Source organism: Leptonotus elevatus, chromosome 8, assembly GCF_054856555.1.
Source record: "Leptonotus elevatus isolate MCC_2025b chromosome 8, RoL_Lele_1.0, whole genome shotgun sequence".
In the NCBI taxonomy this organism is placed as follows: Eukaryota; Metazoa; Chordata; class Actinopteri; order Syngnathiformes; family Syngnathidae; genus Leptonotus; species Leptonotus elevatus.
In genome coordinates this window covers 26,628,259-26,653,239 of record NC_141246.1, presented here as the reverse complement: position 1 = coordinate 26,653,239, position 24,981 = coordinate 26,628,259, and the positions used below count along the sequence as shown (strand labels likewise).

The following is a 24,981-nucleotide window of genomic DNA, read 5'->3' as shown; positions in this document are numbered from 1 at the left end:
AATAACTGACTCAAAAACTATGGTTAATGTTCCAGTAAAATGTATTTCTTTTAATGTGAAGGGACTGACAAATCCGGTGAAGCGATTTAGAATCTTAACCAAAGTGAAAAAAGAACAAGCTTATGGTATTTTTACAAGAGACCCATTTGAACGACAGTGAGCATGAAAAACTGAAGAGGATGGGATTCACAAATATGTTTTGTTCTTCATACAAACGGGCCGCAAACGCAAACGGTAGCAATCCTTATCTCAAATGTGTAAAATTTTGAAAAAACATTCGAAATGAAAGACAAAGAGGGAAGATTCATATTAGTTAGAGGTAGTATAGATGGTAATTTAGTTACGTTTATAAATGTTTATGTACCCCCAGGTAGCGACTTAAGTGTGTATCAGAAAATCATAAATATTATTGTCACAGAAACTGATGGTTGTTTGATATGTGGTGGGGAGCTGAACATCCGTCTGCGGCTTGATAGTTCTAATGGGAAGGCTCCGGACAACAGCGGTTTAAATAAAAAAATATGTGCACTTTTCGAAGACTTGGGCTTAATTGACATATGGAGGGATTGTTACCCTTCGAGGCGGGACTATACGTATTACTTAATACCACATTCTATTTACACAAGAATAGATTATTTAATAACATTTTCAAATGACATAGACATAATTCAGTCATGTGACATGGGTACAATAGATGTCAGTGATCATGCACCCTTGTATTTAACAGTAGACTTCAATCTGTTCCCCAAAATGAATACATTTAAACTAAATTCAAGTATGCTTAGGATACTACTTTCAAGGAACAAATTAAAAAGGAAATACAAGACTTTCTTGATATTAACGACAATGGAGAGGTCTCACCTCCAACGCTTTTGGATGCACTCAAGGCGGTAGTACGAGGAAAAATAATAGCAATAACCTCATATTAAAAAAAAGAAGAGAAACAGAACATTAGAGAAACTACAGAATAAATTGAAATAATTGGGAGAGGAACTTAAACAGTCCATAACGCCGAGCACTTTTGAAGAAATTAAGCAGACTAGGAATGAAATATATAGTTTGACAACCCAAAATATAAAGAAAAAATGAATGTTCATTAAACAAAAATATTACAAAAGTGGATCAAAATCACTGAAAATATTAGCATGGAAATTGAAAGAGAACGTTTCTGAAAATACAGTAACAAAAATTAAAGACCCTAGAACACATAAGATAAAAAACAAATTACAAGATATTCATAAAGCGTTTGAATAATTTAATAAATCATTGTATTCAAAAGTCCAGGGAGGAGGTAATGACAACGATATTGATAGCTTACTAAACTCACTGAATCTGCCAACCCTGACCGAAGAGAAGAATAAAAAACTGAAAGCAGATATATCGGAAGCTGATCTTAACTCTTTGACTGCCATAAACGTTATAAAACGTTTAGCATAAACCTAGGGAAGGGCGCCGAGGACGTTAAAAGACGTCCCCTATGTTTTTTTTTTTTTTTTCAAAAACGGGTGCAGGAAAGCCTTGGGCAGCTGTGCTGAAAGAATCAGGCTGATCTGATTAGTCAAAGACTCGTTTTGGCCCCTAGAGGGCAGCGATGACTCTCTTTGCACAAGGTTGGATGGGCCGCCCACCGTGGGCGTCAGTAGAAGACGTGAGGCGGAGCTAGAGTGTTGAGGAGACAATGGCTGATCCAAGCCACAATGGCTTGACCAAGCAACCGGTTACAAGCAGCTCACGCTTGAGCATTTTTTTCAAAGACGGAAAGCATCAATCAATACTAAAAAGCGCATTGATGTCAACGATGATGATGACAACGAGCTCTACGCCAAAGTTGGAAGCTTTGGCCTGTTACTATCACGTAGTAAGCCTCACCGGCTACGCGCGGCTAGCGCGGCTAGCGCTGCTAAGACCGGAAAACGCGCACAATAGCCGGCCGGGTACTTCTACACAATCGGACATTCGATCGGGCGATGGAGAGTTGGCATCGACCAATGCAGATTGATGATGATGATGAAGATGACAACGAGCTCTACGCCAAAGTTGGAAGCTTTGGCGTGACTGTTATGAACAAGTAGTAAGCCTCATCGGCAAAGCGCGGCTAGCGCGGCTAGCGCTGCTAAGGCCGGAAAACGCGGAGCTGCACAAGCGGACATTCGATCGGACAATGAAGAGTACCCCGAGTCCAATGCATATTCATCGGAGGAGCGGGTACAGTCTGATCACGGAGAAGACACTGTTTCTGGACTACGATGCCACCATGAATGGAGTGGATAAAATGGATCAGAATATCTCCTACCAACCCGGTATAGCAACTGAAGGACACGGGGAAGCGAGACGTAACACCACCGTAACGTAACCGTAGCATGATCCTGATATTAGACGTGATGACACACTGCAGTATATACTTGCTATTCCCCGGAAAAAAACGGCCTGCAAGAAAGTGGCACACGCGAAGAGGCAATCTGTTGTGCAAATGCTGTTACGTCTCTTTGCACGCAGGAGAGTGTTACAAAAAGAAAAACTGTCGTTGAAACATCCACATATTTGTAAATAGCACCACAGTTGCACACATTTGTAAATAGTTTGCCAAATTGTTGTCAAATTGTTACACTGTTGAATGTAAATAAACGTATTTTGCTATCAAAAAACACTTTTTCATTCTTGGTGGTAGTGTTTTATAGAAGTAAAGCACTATTTAGGTGTTTGTGGCATCATTCATGGACAAAAAGAAGTGTCAAATTCACTAGAATGCATGAAATAATATCGTTTCACTAAAAGCTTGATTTCTCCGTATTTTGGTCCAACACGGGCGAAATTGGGTCAAACTAACCATTTTCTATTGTTGATTACTAAAGAACGGAATAAGGTAGAAACAAACTCTTTTTTTCTGATGAAAGATGAAAGTCCAATCTTTCATTTGGTAGTACGTGTGTTTCCATAGTCCAAACAGAACATTTTCTGTGGACCTTGAAAATCAGTCAAAATGCTTAAATCGGCTGGCACTGGCGGCATCCCTTTTCTGAAAACGTCTGGCAGTCAAAGAGTTAAGAAGGCCATTGGTCGGTTAAAGTCAAATACCTCACCAGGTTCAGATGGCTATACGGCTCAGTGGTATAAGGAATTGAAACCAGAGCTCAGCCCTATATTACTTTCTGCATTCAACTGAGCCTTGAAGGAGGCACTAATACCACCAAGTTGGAAAGAGGCGATTATTACGGCAATACTACAGGAAGGCAAAGACAAAAGTGAGTGCAGCTCATATAGACCAATATAAATTCTCAACACAGACTATTCACTACTATAATGGCTAGACAGATGGAGGAATTTTTACCACGGTTGATACATAATGATCAAACAGGCTTTATAAGAAACCGTCAGACACATGATAATATACACAGAACTCTTCATGTTATAAACCATATACACAAGAATACAATGGAAGCACTATTCATAAGTGTTGATGCTGAAAAAGCTTTTGATTCTGTCAACTGGAACTTTCTTTATAGAACATTTTACAAATTTGGTTTAAAGATACGATTATTAAACTTATTAAGGCATTATACACAGGCCCCACTGCAAGAAGAAAAATTTATAGTTATTTGTCAAGCAGTTTTAGGCTGGAAAGAGGCACACGAATGTGTTGCCCATGCTCCCCACTTTCATTTGCTTTGTATCTAGAACCTTTAGCCCAATCTATAAGACAAAACATGCGGTAAGAGTAAGGGTATAAAAATCGGAGACAGGGAACACAAGTTGGCCTGCTATGCAGATGACATTTTGATTTACTTGGGACAGCCTATCATCTCCCTTCCCAAAGTTATGCAGCAATTTGAGCAATACGGCTGTCTGTCTGGATAAAGGATAAATATAAATAAAACTCAAACACTTTCATACAATTACAATCCACCAATGGAGATAACTACTAAGTATCCCATGAGGTGGCAAGCTGAATCCTTGAAATATTTGGGTATTATGATCTCAAAAGATCATAAAAAACTTTATGAACACAATTATATTCCACTGAATAGAAAGATAAATGAAGATTTGAAACTGTGGAATTTAATTCCCTACTTATCATTATATTCACAGATTGAATCAATCAAAATGGTTGTTTTACCAAAACGACTTTATTTCAGACTTTGCCAGTACAGATTGATCAAAACCAATTTAACGAATGGGACAAAATTATATCTAGATATGTATGGCAGGGGAAAAAGTCGAGGGTGTCTTTTAAGACATTGCAATTAGCAAAAGAGAAGGGAGGATGGGGCCTACCATCTTTGAAGAATTATTATAGGGCGGCACAGATGAAGGTGTTAATGAACTGGTGTGAAGTATTCTATGATTCTCAGTGGAAAAATATTGAGGAAAATCCTTCCTTTCCCAATACAGGCAATTTTGGCTGATGCAAACATTCAACATTATATTAACAATGTAGAAAACCCATGGATGCAATGTACTCTTACTATTTGGAAAGACATAGTCAAGGAGTATAATTAAAAAAAAAAGATATTGTAATTTTAAAATGGTATGCCTATGACTCGTATCATAAGTGATTTATCCAGCCATGGGTTTGCACCCTCTTTAATATGTTTTCTCAAATCTGTATCCCCAATTATAGCTCGAATTGAGACACCCTCAGTTGTGCTAGCTTCAATATCTTTCCATCTAGCCGAGTAAGAGGGGTTTTACACATTCAACGTCTTTAGTTGAGCCGCCTGGTAGTAGCTCTCCAAACATGGGAGTGCTACACCTCCTTTCTTTTTAGGTAATTGCAATGTTCTATACCTGATCCTCGGTTTCTTACCCTGCCAGATGAACTTCGAGATCATTTTATCCCATTTACTAAATTCCTCTTTTGTTACCTCCTCCGGCAGGCTCTGAAACAGGAAAAAAAGCCTCGGCAGCACAATAATTTTAATCACCTCTACTCTTTGTATTAAACTCATATAAGGTATCAGACTCCATCTACAAAGATCATTTCTAATTTTTCTAATCAATGATTCAAAGTTTACTGGACTTCAACTGTTCTAGCTTTCGTGCTAGAATAACCCCCAAATATTTTATTTCCTCAGATTTCCACTTTATTTTATATTTATCCCTAATCTCCTGAGTCGGTCTATAGTTGAAAGTGATAACCTGGGTTTTTTGTATATTGATTTTATAACCTTGAGAGGTGCCCATATTCTTCCAGGGTTGACATGAGCACCGGGGAAGAGGTATCTGGGCTGGTTAAGTATAGTAGTACATCATCTGCAAATAGGCCTATTTTTTTTCTCCCCCCACATCCACTCCGGTTATCGTCTCCTTTTGTTTTATCCAATTACTCAAAGGCTCTATAAAAATGGCAAAGAGAAGAGGACTCGCCGTGCATCCTTGTCGGCAGCCTCGTTCCAATGTGATCAAGTTTGATAGGTTAATCTTAATTCTGGCTTTTGGGGTATTGTACAAGGCTTGTATGACCTTAATGAAGACCCAGTGGAACCGAAACCGTTCCAGCACTTTATATAGGAAGTCCCATCGGACAGAATCAAACGCCTTTTCTGCATCTATTCCTACCAATATCGCCTCAGTTTGATCTTTTATAACGTGATGTAGTATGTGAAGGGTGCGCCTAATATTGTCCTGTGTCTGTCTTTGTTTTATAAAACCCGTCTGGTCTAAATGTATTATGTCAGGTAATATTATTTCAAGTCATCTAGCTATAATGGCTGTTAACAATCTATAATCTAGATTGAGAACACTGATGGCCTATAATTTGAGTATTCCTGTCCATTTTTTCCCTCCTTCGGAATCACTGCAATAATAGCTTCTCTCCATGAATATGGGATTTCTTCCTCCTTTCAACACCTAGTTAAATGCTTTATGTGGAAATGAGTAGTGATTATAAGCCCTCATGGAGCGATTCAGCTCCCTCCATACATCCACCATGCCCAGTTCAGATAACAGATCCTATTTTTTTGTACTATTCACACTATTTTGCATTTCTCCTCCTGAGGAATCCAGCTGCTGGTTTAGTCTTTGGTTCCAATCACCTTCAGCAATCAAAATACCCTCTGCCTGTGATGTCATCAAGTCATCCATCTGTCTGTAAAAATTCCACTGTGAGACTGGTGGCGCATATATATTAACTCTTTGACTGCCAGACGTTTTCAGAAAAGGGATGCCGTCAGTGCCAGCCGATTTAAGCATTTTGACTGATCTTTCAAGGTCCACAGAAAATGTTCTGTTTGGACTATGGAAACACACATACTACCAAATGAAAGATTGAACTTTCATCTTTCATCAGAAAAAAAAGTTGTTTCTACCTTATTCCGTTCTTTAGTAATCAACAATAGAAAATGGTTAGTTTCATCCGATTTGGCTTGTTTTGGACCAAAATACGGAGAAATCAAGCTTTTAGTGAAACGATATTATTTCATGCACTCTAGTGAATTTTACACTTCTTTTTGTCCATGAATGATGCCACAAACACCTAAATAGTGCTTTACTTCTATAAAACACTACCACCAAGAATGAAAAAGTGTTTTTTGATAGCAAAATACGTTTACTTACATTCAACAGTGTAACAATTTGACAACAATTTGGCAAACTATTTACAAATGTGTGCAACTGTGGTGCTATTTACAAATATGTGGATGTTTCAACGACAGTTTTTCTTTTTGTGTAACACTCCCCTGCGTGCAAGGAGACGCAACAGCATTTGCACAACAGATTGCCTCTTCGCGTGCAGAAGCTACACTTTCTTGCAGGCCGTTTTTTCCGAGGAATAGCAAGTATATACTGCAGTGTGTGTTGCCATCAAGTCTAATATCAGGATCATGCTACGGTTACGTTACGGTGGTGTTACGTCTGGCTTCCTCATGTCCTTCAGTTGCTATACCGGGTGGTAAGAGATGTTCTGATCCATCTTATCCACTCCATTCATGGTGGCATCGTAGTCCAGAACCAGTGTCTTCTCCGTGATCAGACTGTACCCGCTCCTCCGATGAATATGCATTGGACTCGGGGACTTCATTGTCCGACAAAATGTCCGCTTGTGCAGCTACGGCGTTAGCAGCGCCGGTAGGCTTTATGACGTGAGAATAAAGGCCGCGTCCAACTGTGGCGTCCAACTGTGGCGTCAACCTCGGGATTCACCATCATCATCATCATCATCATCAATGTGCATTGGTCGATGCTTTTCGACAACTCTTCCTTCGCCCGATCGAATCTCCGCTTGTGTAGAAGTACCCGGTCGGTTGTGCTGCGCGTTTTCCGGCGTTAGCAGCGCTAGCCGGTGAGGCTTACTACGTGATCATAACGGTCGCGTCAAGGCTTCCAACTTTGGCGTCAAGCTCGGAGTCATCATCATCGTCGACATCAATGCGGTTTTTAGTATTGATCAATGCTTTCCGTCTTTGAAAAAAATGCTCAAGCGTGAGCTGCTTGCAACCGGTTGCTTCATCAGCCATTGTTGCATGATCAGCCATCGTTTCCTCAACACTCTAGCTCCGCCTCACGTCTTCTACTGACGCCCACGGTGGGCGGGCCACCCAACCTTGTGCAAAGAGTCATCGCTGCCATCTAGGGGCCAAAACGAGTCATTATACTAACTAGATCTGCCTGATACTTTCAGCACAGCTGCCCAAGGCTTTCATCCACCCGTTTCCAATAAAAAAACAAAAAACATAGTGAACGTCTTTTAACGTCCTCGGCGCCCTTCCGTAGGTTTATACTAAACGTTTTATAACGTTTATGGCGGTCAAAGAGTTAAAGACAAAACAAAACAACACTGGAATACTCGCAGGTCTCCAAGGATTCAGGAAATGTGTGCTACTGTCATGCCATGTTTGTTAGACATGATTTCAGGCCTAACAGAGAAGTATTTTGGCTGAAATCTGAGTCCTTTGGCTTTCTTTTGTGGCTCCTAAATCTACACGGAACAGAGTATTTCTCCTTAGAAGCAGCCCTATGAATCATCAACAACTTTTAACATGATATATGTCGGGCAACACTAAAATAGATTGTTGTGAACCACATCTACATGATGTGTTCCCTGCGTGGTTTTGTAGCTGGATTTCATACCTCTATATGAGAGAGAACATGTTACATCTGATAGGAGGATCCAGAGAAAGCAATTGGATTCTACAACTACCTTGCATCAGGGAGATGATCCCTTGGTGCTTTGCGTTTGTCAAGCATAACTGCTTCCTATCCTTTCCTACTACTATGCCAAGATGTAACTGCCTGCAGAACACTCTCAAATACTTTCCACTTGTCGAGAGGTTTTGCATCCAAATGTTTCGCTAACAACCTATTCCTGTCAGTCAAGGAGATAGAAAACAAGGACACTCAAACCTTTAGCCTCAAATCTGGAGCTTTATTAAAGTGTGCATGTAAATATTCTCATTAATCCAGGTCTTTCATTCTCAGGACATTGAATAGATCACAAGTGGACTGTTGTGGTAGTCTTAGAAGAAGATTCTCCTCTAATCAGAGCAGGCTTTATCAGTTGGCAACGCTTTGTCGTTGTAACCACTTGGTATTCATAAAATAAGTGGATGAACTTCAGGTAGGTAATATGAATGTGTTTAATGTACAGGCACTCGTTTGTCATGTCAGAGCTTCTTTGTATGGGTACATTTCGTTCACGTCACAGTCTGCGAAGTCAGCTGGCTAGGGAGAACCTCCAATTTTCTTTGTAAATATTGAACATGTTCATTATTTAAGACTTCGGCCCTGACTGGTTTTGGACCAAATTATCAGGACAAATCCACTCTTAACACAGCTCAAACATGAAGCACGTAAAGAGTGTTGATTTTTCTGCCGGCTTTGTTCAATGTTGCAAAACGTTGCACAGCCTCTTGCCACACTCTCTCAGCCACCCTTTATCCTCTCAAACTCTCTCTCACTCCTTTTTGAACATGTTCAAAATTTGATTGCGACCAAAAAGGGTTTGGGTCTGGCAAAAGGGTCCTCGTGTGCCAAAAAATTTTTTTTTTGAGATATAGATATATTCGAAATCTGCACTTAATTCCCTTTAAATTTATATATATTACATGGGTGTGTCTCAAACATTGACTAAGTTTTAATGTTGGAAGTTTAAATCTGTCGTTTTGAGTAAAAGGGGTTTAAAGTTTTGGTACTTTCATCTTTCAAAGTTCCATAGCAACCAGTATCTTAGGAAAAAGATCTGAACCTCAAATTTTCAGGAACTGATCAAATATCAGTGGAAAGTAAATTCCAATCGCAGGAAAGGCCATCGTCCGAGATTTGAACCCTTTAAATGTTTTTGGAAGTTTGACCTCTGAACAGATGAATTCAGCCTCAACTTTGAAGATCACATTCATCTTACAATTTATCTTCTGAGTTTTGTTATTTTATTGTTGCTCCTTGTGGTATTTTCTTGTTTAAATGAGGTCATAATACCGCAGTGAGAAATGTGATTTAATCATTTTTGTGTGAATTAAAAGATTATTTGTAATTTGGTGTGGCCTGTGACAAATAAGTTTATTGATAACATCATGGCTGTTATGTCTCAAATGCTTTTGGTCACATAAAGAAAATTAAAACGTTATGATGGCTCAACAGAGTTTAGTCACCCCCCCACCCCCCTTCACCCCACCACCACACACCCCAATACACATAAATACAAAGCACAAAGACTGGATGTGTCTGAATGTGCACCCTACTCCCTACTGAGGGGTCACGAAAACTTAGGGCACTCTAAAATACCCACAACACACAAAAGTAGTGAACATCGCTGCGCACTCAACCGGGTTGATCTAGACCACAATACATTGCAACCATGGGAAAAAAAATGGCACGAGCATAAAAGCAATACATGAACTCTATACTAAAGAAATAATTTGTTAGTTCAAAAACATGTAAGACAAAGGAAATAAAATACAGTTTTAAAACATTTTTATTCACAACAGTCTGGGATTTATTTGCTGTTGCGTCATGACAAGTACGGTGTCATGACAAGTACAGTGGTCACATGATATGTGACAGCAGCAGCGCACAATAGTTACTCAGATTAATAAATGCTACAACAAACGCGAGTCTTTAAAGGAGGGGGTTCTTTAAAGATACTTTGTTTTTGCTTTGTTGTAGCTGTAATGACAGGATTGCTCTATATTATTTATTTGGTTGTTACTAACATAACTATGAGATTCGTTTTTTCAGAAATCATTTCGAGTTTAATACGTTTTGTAGAAATTTTATTTGGACGTACGCCGCCATTGTTATTTACGTCACAACGCCGCGTAGTGACGTAGAATGCCGAGCAATGTGAAACGCCTATAAAGAAAGCAAGATAAGTCTCGTAGCGTTCCTAAAGAAACAACATGCGATCACGAGAGTCACCCTTCCCCACGCCATGCTCGTAATTAACCAGATGCATTCAAGAGTTTTGATCGTCCCTTTAGGAACGCTACAGAGCCTTACCTTGCTTTCTTTACAAGTGTTTCACATTGCTCGGTAGAGAGCCTGCCGCCATTCGACGTAATGCGTTGCGACGTAAATAACAATAGCAGCCTACGTCCAAATAAAGTTTCTACAAAATGTATTAAACTGGAAATTATTTTTGAAAAATTCATCTCATAGTTATGTTAGTAACAACCCAATAAACAATATAGAGCAACCTTGTCATTACAGTCCGGATTCCTTTTAAAGCTATGTACGGTGTTACAATCATGTTACAGTATTTTTAAACATGCTGCAAATTATCACAACCTGCATTGTGTCACATTGTAACACCACAGCAAGCGTGATTAGAGTAGCTGTCACTTTAGCCAAGCCCTCAAAATCATTATCATTCACATCATGATGGCTTAGAAACATGGCTGGCTGGTCATTCTTTCTTGTGAGGTCCACAGAAATGGTTCCATTAAGTGAAATGCATTAAATGGACACAATCTTACTCAAAACATTCATGGTGCAGGCGTGAACAAACTTAAAGTAAAAAACAGTGATTTTGATTAAAATAGTTAAATATTAACTCTTTGACCGCCATAAACGTTATAAGACGTTTAGCATAAACCTAAGGAAGGGCGCCGAGGATGTTAACTCTTTGACTGCCAGACGTTTTCAGAAAAGGGATGCCGTCAGTGCCAGCCGATTTAAGCATTTTGACTGATCTTTCAAGGTCCACAGAAAATTTTCTGTTCGGACTATGGAAACACAAAAAACAAAAGCTTTTAGTGAAACGATATTATTTCATGTATTCTAGTGAATTTTACACTTCTTTTTGTCCATGAATGATGCCACAAACACCTAAATAGTGCTTTACTTCTATAAAACACTACCACCAAGAATGAAAAAGTGTTTTTTGATGGCAAAATACGTGTATTTACATTCAACAGTGTAACAATTTGACAACAATTTGGCAAACTATTTACAAATGTGTGCAACTATGGTGCTATTTACAAATATGTGGATGTTTCAACGACAGTTTTTCTTTTTGTAACACTCTCCTGCGTGCAAGGAGACGCAACAGCATTTGCACAACAGATTGCCTCTTCGCGTGCTCCACTTTCTTGCAGGCCGTTTTTTCCGGGGAATAGCAAGTATATATTGCAGTGTGTGTTGCCATCAAGTCTAATATCAGGATCATGCTACGGTTTCGTTACGGTGGTGTTACGTCTCGCTTCCTCATGTCCTTCAGTTGCTGAACCGGTTTGTAAGAGATGTTTTGATCCATTTTATCCACTCCATTCATGGTGGCATCGTAGTCCAGAAACAGTGTCTTCTCCGTGATCAGACTGTACCCGCTCCTCCGATGAATATGCATTGGACTCGGGGTACTCTTCATTGTCCGACAAAATGTCCGCATGTGCAGCTCCGGCGTTAGCAGAGCTAGCCGGTGATGCTTTATGACGTGAGAATAACGTGGCGTCCAACTGTGGCGTCAACCTCGGGATTCACCATCATCATCAATCTGCATTGGTCGATGCCAACTCTCCATCGCCCGATCGAGTGTCCGATTGTGTAGAAGTACCCGGTCGGTTATTGTGCGCGTTTTCCGGCCTTAGCAGCGGTAGCCGCGCTAGCCGCGCTTAGCCGGTGAGGCTTACTACGTGATCATAACAGTCGCGTCAAGGCTTCCAACTGTGGCGTCAACCTCGGGATTCACCATCATCATCATCATCAATCTGCATTGGTCGATGCCAACTCTCCATCGCCCGATCGAATGTCCGATTGTGTAGAAGTACCCGGTCGGTTATTGTGCGCGCATCGGAGGAGCGGGTACAGTCTGATCACGGAGAAGACACTGTTTCTGGACTACGATGCCACCATGAATGGAGTGGATAAAATGGATCAGAACATCTCTTACAACCCGGTGTAGCAACTGAAGGACATGAGGAAGCCAGACGTAACACCACCGTAACGTAACCGTAGCATGATCCTGATATTAGGCTTGATGGCAACACACACTGCAGTATATACTTGCTATTCCCCGGAAAAAACGGCCTGCAAGAAAGTGGAGCTTTTGCACGCGAAGAGGCAATCTGTTGTGCAAATGCTGTTGTGTCTCCTTGCACGCAGGGGAGAAAAAACAAAAAGAAAAACTGTCGTTGAAACATCCACATATTTGTAAATAGCACCACAGTTGCACACATTTGTAAATAGTTTGCCAAATTGTTGTCAAATTGTTACACTGTTGAATGTAAATAAACGTATTTTGCTATCAAAAAACACTTTTTCATTCTTGGTGGTAGTGTTTTATAGAAGTAAAGCACTATTTAGGTGTTTGTGGCATCATTCATGGACAAAAAGAAGTGTAAAATTCACTAGAATGCATGAAATATCGTTTCACTAAAAGCTTGATTTCTCCGTATTTGAGTTCAAAACAAGCGAAATCGGGTGAAACTAACCATTTTCTATTGTTGATTACTAAAGAACGGAATAAGGTAGAAACAAACTTTTTTTTTCTGATGAAAGATGAAAGTCCAATCTTTCATTTGGTAGTATATGTGTTTCCATAGTCCAAACAGAACATTTTCTGTGGACCTTGAAAGATCAGTCAAAATGCTTAAATCGGCTGGCACTGACGGCATCCCTTTTCTGAAAACGTCTGGCAGGCAAAGAGTTAAGATAGTTTTCTGTCATTTTGCTTTTTATGCAAAATTATGTTGGTGACAATCGCTGTGATTGGCTTTGCTAGACAGGAAATACAAATCAGTTGTTATTGTTCCCCCCCAGTAATCTGGTTGAGTGATTATCTTTTTCTATTTCATTACAAAAAGATTTCAATATAAGCCCTGAATTTGACCTAGATATGTTCCCGCCTGTATTTTTAATATGTTTGGAATTTTATTTCATGAAACCATGACAGTAATTGGTGTAATAAACAATGACTTTAGAGGTCTTTTATGTAGTGCGCTCTATCTGCATCTAGGTGTCAGTAACACCTAATGCATGGAGTTTGATGCCAGCCTGAAAAAAATTTGGGAATTCCTGACAGAAGGTCCGTCAGTCCGTCAATACTGGTGGGCATTCCATCAATATTGACGGAAGGTCAGTCAATGACGGATACCATGGCAGACTCCCTTTTCGCTGAGGGAATGATGTATGACGGATTGATGATTACAATGCAGTTCAACTTGTGTTATTAATGGATTGATGATGACAGAAGGGCGTCCTGACTGTTGAACATTGACGAATGATGGAAGCTCAAATTTCATTGACGAGCTGAGCTCTGGTCATTGCCCTCCCACATCTTGGCCTCTCAGACCTCTTTGCTCTGTCTCTTATCCCAACATAAAGAGTAGACCCTTGGTCAGCAGAGAACAATTGTATAATAAGTTATTACATGAATAAGCACTTTACTATTTGCTGCAATTGAAATGCTACGCCCACACCCACACACTAACCAGATACATGTTGTTGTTGTTGTTGTTTTTTATCATGGTGAGTTTAATACCGCCTTTTGTTCCGCCGTCTAAACTTGTGAAGAAATGTGCAGAGCAAGGAGGTGGAGGCAGGAAGTCCTTTGGTGCTGAGGGCATCCACTTCCTCCTTTCTGCAGAAAGACAAACTTGGGTGTGGTCTTTGATTCCTGTCTCACAGAGTTGCATCATTTGAGGAAGATTTAAATGTGACCCTGACATTTTTGGGTCCTGAGAGCCGAATGCCAAAATATCTGCAGTCCCGAGGCGCAACGACTGTCGACAATCGAAGCCTGTGCACAGCCAGACTAGGTCTGATAATCGAAGTCCACTTCTAATAGTGACCGATCGGTCTTCGGTCAGCTCCCCGAGATCGCGGATTGACGGCAATCCAGAACAGCAGCTCCCTGAGATGAGAGAAGGATGCATGTCGAGAGTATTTTGTTGTTGCGTGTGTGTGTGTTTTTTTGTGTTTGTGTAGCGCTGAGATAGGGGGTTGTAATTCCTCCTGGCCAAATCTAAAATAAAGGGGAAGTGAATGACTGGAAGTCATTGCACATTGAGAATTAAAACCCTGTGAATACTAGTCAATGGCAGGTAAATGAGGGACGGTGGAGTCCGATAAATTCCGTAGAGAAAGGACGGCGGAGTCCTGTGTACACTTAAATTCCGTAAAATATTGTGTGCTTTGTCCGTGTGAGCTCTTGTGTGTGTCCGTATGTCATGTTGTCAGAATGAGTAATACTTTTATAATGTGAGAGAAATGAGGTGGAAATTAGATTGCGGCGTCGGAACGTTTGTGTAAATGTTGTTTGTAAATTGTCCCCCTCAGTCTGTGTCTGTCTTGTGGGCCCGTGTGCGTGTATGTTTGTCTGTGTGTTATTGTCTGTAAAAGAAGTCTAGAAGGATTTAAATTGTGTAAAAGGTATTGCTAGGTAGGGTCTATAAGTCTGTACAATTATAAGTTGGAAAAAATTGGTATCAAACCTTGAGGTGCGTGGGCCGAAAGTGGTCCTGTCAGGGATTAATAACCGGCCCTCGAGAAATTTGTGAGAGAAAATAAAATAAACAAATATATAAAATAAAAACATTGTGTGATTGAATAAGGTTGACTTGAATAACTAAGGGGCTTAATTGAATGGATTGGTACTTAAGGGAGTTGATATGAGTACTAATTAAAAGCAAGTCAAAATTTGCATTGCTTTGAATGGTGAATATGTGTACTAAGGGGGGCGTCTATTCGGTGTCTAATCCTGAGGGAGTGAGTGTGTTTTATGATTATGCCCATCTGGTGAGTGCCGACCAATCGGTGGTCGGTCCGTGCTTGTTCTTGTGCCATGCTTGTGTGGAGCAGTCGGATTGGACATTCTTGTAGCAGAGTTGATCGACGCCTGCTGATTGTTGGTCATCCGCCTCTTTAGAGAGGGGGGAGGTTAGAATTGCACAGACCCCAGTTGGGTTGCCTTGTTGAGAGGAATTAGTTATTGTAAATGTATCCTGGAGGCATGCAGCAAGAGAACTATTATGCATGTTTAGGTGTGTTTTTAAAAAGAGAGAGAATAGTTAAATAAAAAGGAAGGAAGGAAGGGATAAAAATAAGTTAATAATTAGTAATTAACAAACAGCGATAGATGAAAAAGGAGATTTTGATGACAAATTATTCAAAATTGCTGTGTGCTTTTTTTCCTTAAATTGACATTTTTCTTTTTAACTTCATATGACAAGAGTACAGATAGTAAGAAAATGATTGGTGACCGATGTAAATTATTTATTACACAATTACACAATTTCTATTTTAGGTTTGACTGGCAATAAAAAAAATGTGATTAAGTGGCAGGTAAATATGTGGAGTTCTGATGATTTAGGTGAATTAATTAAAAAAAAAAAAACTTTAGAAATAAGGTGTTATAACATTGAATTTAATAATTGAATGTAGTTCTTAAGGGCTATAAGGGATCTCTGTAAGTACACAGATTTGTCCATTGTAGTTTTTGGATGAATAAGTCACATAGTATTATTTAATTCAATAAGGAGGTAGTAAAGTTAAACAACTTAAAATTATGAAAATGTACTTCTAACTTTTGGTATATTGATGGCATTGAGTGTTAGACTGAGGAATGGGATTTGACAATATTTTTTGGGTTAGTATTGTGTTAATAACTCCAAGTGGTATAGAAAATGTACTGCTGGGTCTGAGTGGTAATCAATGATGAGTGATATTTGAAACGAAGTAGAGTGATTTAACGTTAATCAATAAGGACATTTTCATGCGTAATATTATGCTACTTCACTACCTTAGGTAGATGTGGGAGCACCAGTAGTTGGTTGTATGTTTGAATGTGAATCACCAGTAGTTGGTTGTATGTTTGAATGTGAATCATTCAATAATGGGAATGTTAAAAAGGGATGGATAGGCAGATAAGTTGAAGATGAAGAAGAAAGTTCAGCAGAAGGTGTGTGCGCGTGTGCAAGGTGCCATAAATACTTAAGTTAATAGTCCCTCTCCCAGGGGGGTACGAGGTGAAATTAGACTGATAAAATAAACGAATAAGAAGAAACAGTATGTTGAAATGTGAAGGGTATTAGAGTTAAGTAAAAGAAAAGTGCAGAATTAGTGGATGAATTCAGAGTGTGATTTGATAAAGTGTTTAGAACACTGGTGTTGTTGTTGATGATAAACAGATAGGAAGTAAAATATTCCTTATCAGTCTGACCCTGAGTGAGTGACTTCACTCTTTCACTTTCTGTGGACAAGAATTCGGCTAACCTATACTCCCTTTTTTAACAACACTTTGCAATTTTGCAATTGCAAAGTTAGCTGAATGCCTTGTGTGAATGAAAAAATATCACTTGAATGATAGAAGTTTTTATGAGGAATTGCAATGACTTCATGACTTTCTAACAGAATAAGACGATTACGTACTCGAAAAGACTATGGACTATTTACTATTACTTTGACAGGTAGTGATTTAAAACCCTTATTGACTAAATTTAAAAATACTTACTAGATATTGTGGTGTTTGCATGTACTAACAAACTTGACAGTGACTCATATAGATCCTAATTGGAACAACACAAAAATTGTAAGTAAGAGCCTTAACAGTGTTTTATTGAATGTAGTCCTAGGGGTTTTATAAAAGATTGGTTACATTGAAAAATGTTTTCCTAAGAGAATTCTGTTTCAGCTCCTGTTGTTGATGAGTGAACGGATCCTCCCCAACAGGACATGATACGTACTGGCATTGAAGAGGAAAAGATTATTAAAAGATTTAAGACGTACGCATATGTTATAAGTGGTAACGACTAACAGTGGTAGAAGGAAACAGTAGGTACTAAGATGGGACTAGTCGGCGTTAGAGGAGATAAGGAATAGAGATGACAGTACTTTTATTTTTCCTTAAAACTGAACAGGAATAGCTGTTTAACCTGCTTCCTTATGAATTCTGAATATTAAGTAATTCTGATGTTGGTGTAATGACAGCATGTAAGTAAGTGGAAATCAGAGCAAAAAAGTAAATATGAGCTATGCTAAAGACTATTTATTGAAGTAAGATGCTGAAGTAGAGATACATTTGGCTAGTGATAAGGACTTACTAAAGGCAGGAATGCTGAATGAATACTAAAATTACTAACTAGACACACATTATTAGATAATTAGGATTCTGAAGCAAGATGTTCTTGATGAAAATTTAAGTAATGAATGACAATACTATAACAGTATTGTACATCCAAAAAAAAAAAATAATAATATATATATATATATATATATATATATATATATATATATATATATATATATATATATATATATATATATATATATAATATAGTTACCACAAGGATATTGTGAATGTCCCACAATACCCGCTCAAGCAATTATAAATTGCTTGAATACATTTTAACGTCAGGTTTTGACTTGCATGGACAACATTCTTTATGGCATCAAAGAAAATGAATTGAACTTTAAAACAAAACAAAACATAACTTTATTTACTAAAAAACGAAGAATGTTGGAAATAAGGTTATATTACACTTTTCTAAAACAAGGGTTTGTTAATGTCAGGTTTAGGCAACCTGGAGCATTTAGAGGACAGGAAATATATATTATTTTGCTCGGACAAAAGAGCTCATATCGCCTCTCGACACGCTTAAACACAAACTCGCAGCCCTGACTTTTATACAATGCAGACATGTTTTAAGGTTAAGCCTCAATCGTAAAATATTCCAGACACGGTACCATCCTGCGCTAAGTCCACAGCTCTTGTTCTTGTCAAGGAAGATGACAGGGACATCTAAATAAGCATTTATTCCCCTTCACAGAATAAATGCTTCACAAACTTAGCAAGAGTAAATTTGGGGTAAATGCATATACTGTATATAGGATATACATCAAATGTAACAAATATTTAGGTTATGTTTTGACTGTAAAGTGGTTATTATGGAGACCCAACAAGAAAAGAAGCAATCTTGTCGGCCCTAAGATTTGAAACAAAAACACTAAATGATATCTTAAACCCATGGGTGGTATTGTGAGCCATTGTGAGCTTTTTTTTTTCTTTTCTTTTTAAGAGCTCAGTATTGTTCATTCGGTAATGTCATCATCATTGCTCTTTTTATTTATTTTTATTTTTATTTATTTATTTATTTTTGTATGTGGGTGAGTATGTGTATGTGCGTGTGTGTGTATTCGTTAGTTCACCAAAAACCTATTAAAAAAAATCCCATACCGTTCACCTAAACCGAACACCGCCGTCAGGAGACCCGAGGAAGGACCAAAGAAAGGAAAGTGAAATCCAGCACCGACTAGACACCACCCACCGGGCCACCAACCAGAGTTCTTCACCAACCCCAGAAACATCTAACTTCCAACAAATCAGGGAGACCTCAAGAGACCAAAGGAGAGACTGAGGAAAGGAAGGAAGGACAGACTAAGCAGAGTGAGATCCACAGACACCAGCCTCCACCGATTCAATGACCTGAGGAAGAAGCAGATTGTGTCTGAGTTTTGATAGATGCTGGTGTGGTGGATCTGGCATGCATGAAAATCTCCACCAAAGAGGCCCCCAGACCCCCCCCCCCCCAACCCCCCAACCCCCCCCCCCCCCCCCCACACCATCACCCCCAACAGAGCCGCCCCCCCCCCCCCTGCAGAAAGACAAACTTGGGTGTGGTCCTTGATTCCTGTCTCACAGAGTTGCATCATTTGAGGAAGATTTAAATGTGACCCTGACAGAAACCCTCCATCAAAACAGTGCGAGTGTGATATGAGGAAGCAATTTCAGCTCGGCAGGACTGTTTTGTTGTAACTGACTGACATGTCTTTGTAGCAGGGACAGATTTGAAAGAACATCCAGCAACTGTCCTCTCCTACATAAACTTCTGTGCAGTGACTGTGGTAGACAATGAAGGTCTACCCTAATCAGAAACCTTGATTTCATAAGGAAGTGTGAACACTCATTAGAGCGTGTGACTCTGCATTTGATTCAGGGTCTCAACTAGAATACAGAGAGGCGCGACAGAGGCTGAGGAGGGGTGTCAGAGAAGCAAAGCGCTGATACAAGTGCTTTGATGAGCATTTAAATTCAAACAGCTCCAGGAACATGTGGCAGGCAATGAATAACCACTGGATATAAATCCAGCAGAGCAGTACTGAACCCCATGAACAGCTCCCTCCCTGACACCCTAAATCATTATTTTTTTTCCTCAGGCAAGAACATCGGTGTAAGAGCTTCAAATGGTTCATGGAGGAAATAGCTTATGACATTCCATTACACTATCCCCTGCCTCCCAAAAATGTTGAATGGGGTGAGGTGAGTAAATAAAACAGCACAACACACAGATACAGTAAAGTATTATGTGTAAATTACCTGCTTCCATAAACTTATTTATGGATGTCTGTCTGTGTGAAGATTCGAGGCTTTGAGACGAGTTACTGTATTGACAGTATGGGACACACAAATGGAGGGAATGTGGAAACTGGACCATGCCACAGAATGGGTGGCAATCAGGTAAATAAAACAACTCAGTAGCTCAAAATCATGCTATGCATGTCTAGTTTTGCCCTGTAGTCTACAATAATTGAATCCAACACCCACTTGTGGTCACATATTTGAGATGCATTTTAGAATCATTAAGTGATCTAAAAACAAGAGACAAAGGCAAAGATAATTTTTCATCTTCCAAGTTTCATAGCTCATATTTGATTTCAATTAGTGTTCCGATGCCGGTATCGGGAGAGGCCCTGAAACTGCATTAAAACAGTGGTATCAGCATCGGCAAGTACTAACAAGTAACATGCCGATTATTACAGACGCTAATATAGGACTTTGGATGCAGCATCTTGTGTCTTGCTTGTGCACAACATTCACTGATGTGTGATGTGTTCACTGAACCAATGGTAGGGCAGCTTTTTCATGTTAGAAAAAAAAACATGGGTATCGGTACCCGATACTGCAAAACTGTGTATCAGAATCGGTATCGGGGCCAAAAAAAGGCATCGGAACAACCCTAATTTTTTTCATCCCACTTAAATTATAAATTATCTTGATGTGAAGCAGGGTGATACTAGTATATAATAATATTGGCCAGTGGTACTGGCTGCAACCGTATTTATATTGGCACACAATTGTCAGTATAGATTTGGCTCCAGGAAAGTTAATTTATCTGTGATTATATATGTCTGTGTTTGCAGCTGTTCCGTATCAATGAAGCCAACCAGCTGATGCAGTATGATCAGTGTCTAACCAGAGGGGGTGATAATTCAGCTGTGATCATCACACATTGTGACCAGAACCATTACACTGAATGGAGGTATTTCAAGGTAAAACAAACACATTAATTACATTAATAATGCAATATACCGAATCAACACTGAATGGTCTAAAATGTAAATTGGGAAGTGGGGGTGTGGGGAGGGAATGGAAAAATTAGACCATAACCATTTCATATCTTTTTCAACCAACTAATGTGTCTTATTGTACCGAAAAAAGTTCAAGGGATGTGTACCTTATTTGAGTTTCTGGGGTCTTTGGTGACTAGCTGAAGGGCACAGTAGTCAGAATGCAGACTTCACCCCTCCTACAGCTACTTTGAATTTATTTTGTCCGCAGGGGACGCTATAACTCTAACCGACTCTTAACAGTGGTTCCAAAGTCTGTGTCGTCATTTTTGATTTACAGATATATCACTTTACGCATAATGGTGGTGTATGTAGAATTATACTAGGTCCAGAGCACCTCAAAACTACTTGAGGAAATATTGTTTAACTCATTCACTGCCATTGACGGCTATAGACGTAAACAATTCATTTGAACTATTCATATTAGTTAAAAACTTTTTTTCACTTTTGTTAACAAGAGTAATGAAAACCTAGAAAAAAAATTATAGTACATTTAGAACAGATATAAAATTTGTGATTAATCGTGAGTTAACTGTTGAAGTCATGTGATTAATTACAAATGAAAATTTTAATCGCCTGACGCCCCTAATTTTTAATAATCTTTTCATTTCTTTAAAAAAAATATTTTTTTTTAAATATCTAGGTTTTCATAATAATGTTAACAAAAGTGGAAAAAAATGTTAAACTAATAGAAATAGTTTTAAGGAATTTTTTACGTTTATAGGTGTCAATGGCAGTGAATGAGTTAAGAAATAAGTCTTGGGTAAAACTTTAATTTTAATGGTGGCTAGTCGTCCTATTAGAGAAATGGGAAGATTATTCCAGCGCTCCAAGACACAGTAAATGCTATCCAGAAGTGGAGTGAAGTATAAATGAATTAAATCACTTAGTGAGATTTTTATCCTCAAGTATTTTAAATTACCTTTAGGAAATTAGTAGTGTGGGTCCTGGCTTGCAGGGTTCCATGTATTTATTTGCTGTTGAACTGTACCGATGTAGCAATAGTGGTTATCATCCTTGCCAAAGCTATTTAGTGCAACTGCCGGCCGCCGGGTTGCCACTAAAAAAGTGGATGTGCTAAATCATGTTCCTCAAAAAAGGCGCAGCTGGAGAAAATAGTTCCCCCGGCTGTATAGTCCCTGAAAAGAAGTGAAAGTAGTCGGCGGTGCTCTCATTTTGTCTAAGTGCTGTCTAAAATCTCTAAATGATCTTGCTCCACCTGACCTCTCTTAGCTCCTCCACCCCTACACACCTGCCCAGTGCCTCTGATCAGCGGACCAGATACTACTGGCGGTACCAAGGGCGAAGCGTAGGCTTAGAGAGAATGGAGCCTTTTCAGTTGCCAGTCTCTCCGTTTTGGAATGACCTTTCGTTATATATTAGGGGGGTGATTTTGTAACAGAAAAAACAAGTGACGATTGCAGGGGTGCCTAAACGTAAATGTTTGTTTTCTAGAAAGCCACATATAAAAACATATTAACAACCCTTTCCGGGATCTTCACAGAAAAAAAGTCCATTAACATTAACTTTTTGTTCTGCCATGCACAATCTTAACAAGTAAAAGTTCAACTTACTTGTCAAAGTAGAACATCTCTTACTTACATGACGAATATGTCTCTCAACCCTTTAGGTTTGCCACTCTCTCACATCAACTTCACTGTGGAAATCACAAAGCAAGCAGGCTAAGAAGTCAAACTTAAGTGATACAGCATCTACATGTAACAAAATATTTCACTACCTTCACCACTATTTGTGGTGTTGGATTTTATCACAGATTTTATTAGGGCCCGAGCAGCGACCGTTCTTCTTCTCTTTCTTCTTCTGTGAGGAGTGGGAGGGATAGAGAGAGAGGGAAGTTTGAGCGTTTTTTGGTGCTTTTTCTGGTACTTTTTTTTTGATATTATGTGTAATAGTTTTTTTCTTTATCTTGTAGTTTTTTTTTGTAAAACTTAGTGGTTAGTGTTGGTGGGGGTTTTTTCGGTGGTGGACCGGCGTCGCCGGTAGGCAACATGCCGGTGGCGGAAACGCCCGCTGCCGAGTTCGAGCGTCTCACTCGCCGGCACGCAGTTAAACTGTTGCCGGCAGTGGGCTGCTCGGTGGGCAGGACTGGCCGTGGGGAAGGTGGTGGGATACAGTAGTATTAAATCTGCGTCCCGAATGAATGGAGCGATCGTTATCTTCCTTGATGACACTAACAAGGTGGGACAGGTGGTTGAGAGCGGTGTTGTGATTAGTGACACCTTCACTCCCGTTCTCCCCCTCGTGAGCCCTGCAAGAAAGGTAACGATCTCGAATGCTCCGCCGTTTATTAAAAACGAGGTGCTCGCTAAAGAACTGTCGAGATTTGGTCAACTCGTTTCACCGATAAAAATGGTGTCTTTGGGCTGCAAGTCACCGCAGTTTAAGCATGTTGTGTGTCACCGGAGACAGGTGCACATGGTGCTTAAAGACACGACGGGCGAGCTGAACCTGACATGCACTTTTAAAGTTGATAATTTTCCGTATATGGTGTTTGTTTCTACTGAACACATGAAGTGTTTTGGGTGCGGTGCGGAGGGGCACCTAGTTCGCTCCTGTCCGGAGCGGAGGGCGTCCGCTCCTGCCTCGGGCGGGAGCGCCCCCCACACGACAGTGGCCGAAGGGGCGCCGCAGCCCACGGAGCCGGTGGATTCGGCGGCGCCGGAGGCTCCGGTGTTGGCCGGTCCGTCGGCTCCGGTCGCCCCGGTGACGGCGGGGTTGGCGGATTCGGTTGATACGGTGCCGGTGGTGGGCGGGGCCGCGGAGGGGTCGACAGGAGCCGGCGGTGGCCCGCCACTGCCACAAACCGATAACGTAATACAGGAATCGATAAAAGAAAAAAGGGGAGCAAACGCCGTCATTCTACGACCGTGTGAAAATGTCTTTGTGAATGAAATGTGGGCGATGAGGCAATGTCTGATGATGACACACTGAAAGTGTCGCAAAAGAGAAAACTTACTGTTCTTGTGAAAGGTATTGTTAAAAATAGAAAAACGACTGAAAGTGAATGTGATTTTTCACAGGATGACAACGATGTACCCTACTCTGTCGAAATGATTAAGAGGTTTCTTGAAGATACAAAAGGGGTACGGCAAACCGCCGTATCCGAGCATTTTCCCGATCTCAGGCTTTTTATTAATTCCGCAAAGCCTCTTTCACGAAGGCTTGGGGAAGTGCTCACCGACCAAGAAATTTATCGGCTCAGAAAGAGCATAGCGAAAGCCAAAGATGAATTGCACAATGATGAAATGAGTGATTAATCTCCTTTTATTGTTTTTTTTGTCATTGCTGTGTTGTCCTAATGGGTCGCTATTTATTTTCCCATTAATGTGTGATTTTAATATGGGAACTCTGAACGTGAATGGTGCCCGGGCTGATTTCAAAAGAGCTGCTCTTTTTAAGATGATGGAATTGAATGGACTGAATGTGTTGTTTCTTCAAGAAACGCACAGCACTGACAACAATGTCTGTGAATGGAAAATAGATTTTAAGGGGGAGGTAATTCTGAGCCATGGTTCCAGTGCCAGTGGTGGAGTTGGTATTTTATTAGCTCAAAATTTTTTGCCGGCTTCCTTTAGTGTAGAAGAAATTATTCCAGGTTTTTTACTAAAAGTTATAGCTTTCTATGAAAATGTTAAGTTAGTATTTTTAAACGCCTATGCTCCAACCAGAGGGTTGGAGAGGATCATGTTTTTGGATAAGTTAGGTGATGCTCTTAAAGCGTGTCGTGGTGATTTCGTGTTTTTAGGCGGTGATTTTAATTGCACTGAAAATCCCGCTCTGGACAGGAATCATCCTGAGCCACACCCTGGGTCGTCTCACAGACTCAGACAGCTCATTAAAGACCACGAGCTGTCTGACCTATGGAGAGTTTTTCATCATGACACACGACAGTACACATGGAGCCATAAGTATGAGAATTATTTATCCCTCGCCAGACTTGATCGCTTTTACTGTTTTAGTCACCTTTTGAATATTTTTAAAAGGTGCTCGATTCGGCCTGTTGGTTTTAGCGATCATTTTCTTGTGTCTTGTTCCGTTTTTATTCAGAACATTCGCTTACGTAGCGCCTATTGGCATTTTAACACAGCTCTTTTGAATAATCAGGCTTTTAAAACAGCTTTTAAGTTTTTTTGGCTATCCCACAGAGAGAGCAGACCCAATTTTCCCACCATCCAGCAATGGTGGGATTAC

At 39.9% G+C, this 24,981-nt stretch overlaps 1 protein-coding gene across 1 annotated transcript in view; it reads left to right on the top strand.

Moving 5' to 3' along the window:
* Positions 1-24,981, top strand: part of galnt7 (UDP-N-acetyl-alpha-D-galactosamine: polypeptide N-acetylgalactosaminyltransferase 7) — a 73,031-nt gene that overhangs the window by 36,162 nt on the left and 11,888 nt on the right. Inside the window, 3 exon segments of the mRNA XM_086082172.1 lie at positions 19,579-19,681; positions 19,781-19,879; positions 20,563-20,691. Of these exon segments, the coding sequence (XP_085938298.1) occupies positions 19,579-19,681; positions 19,781-19,879; positions 20,563-20,691 (331 nt within the window).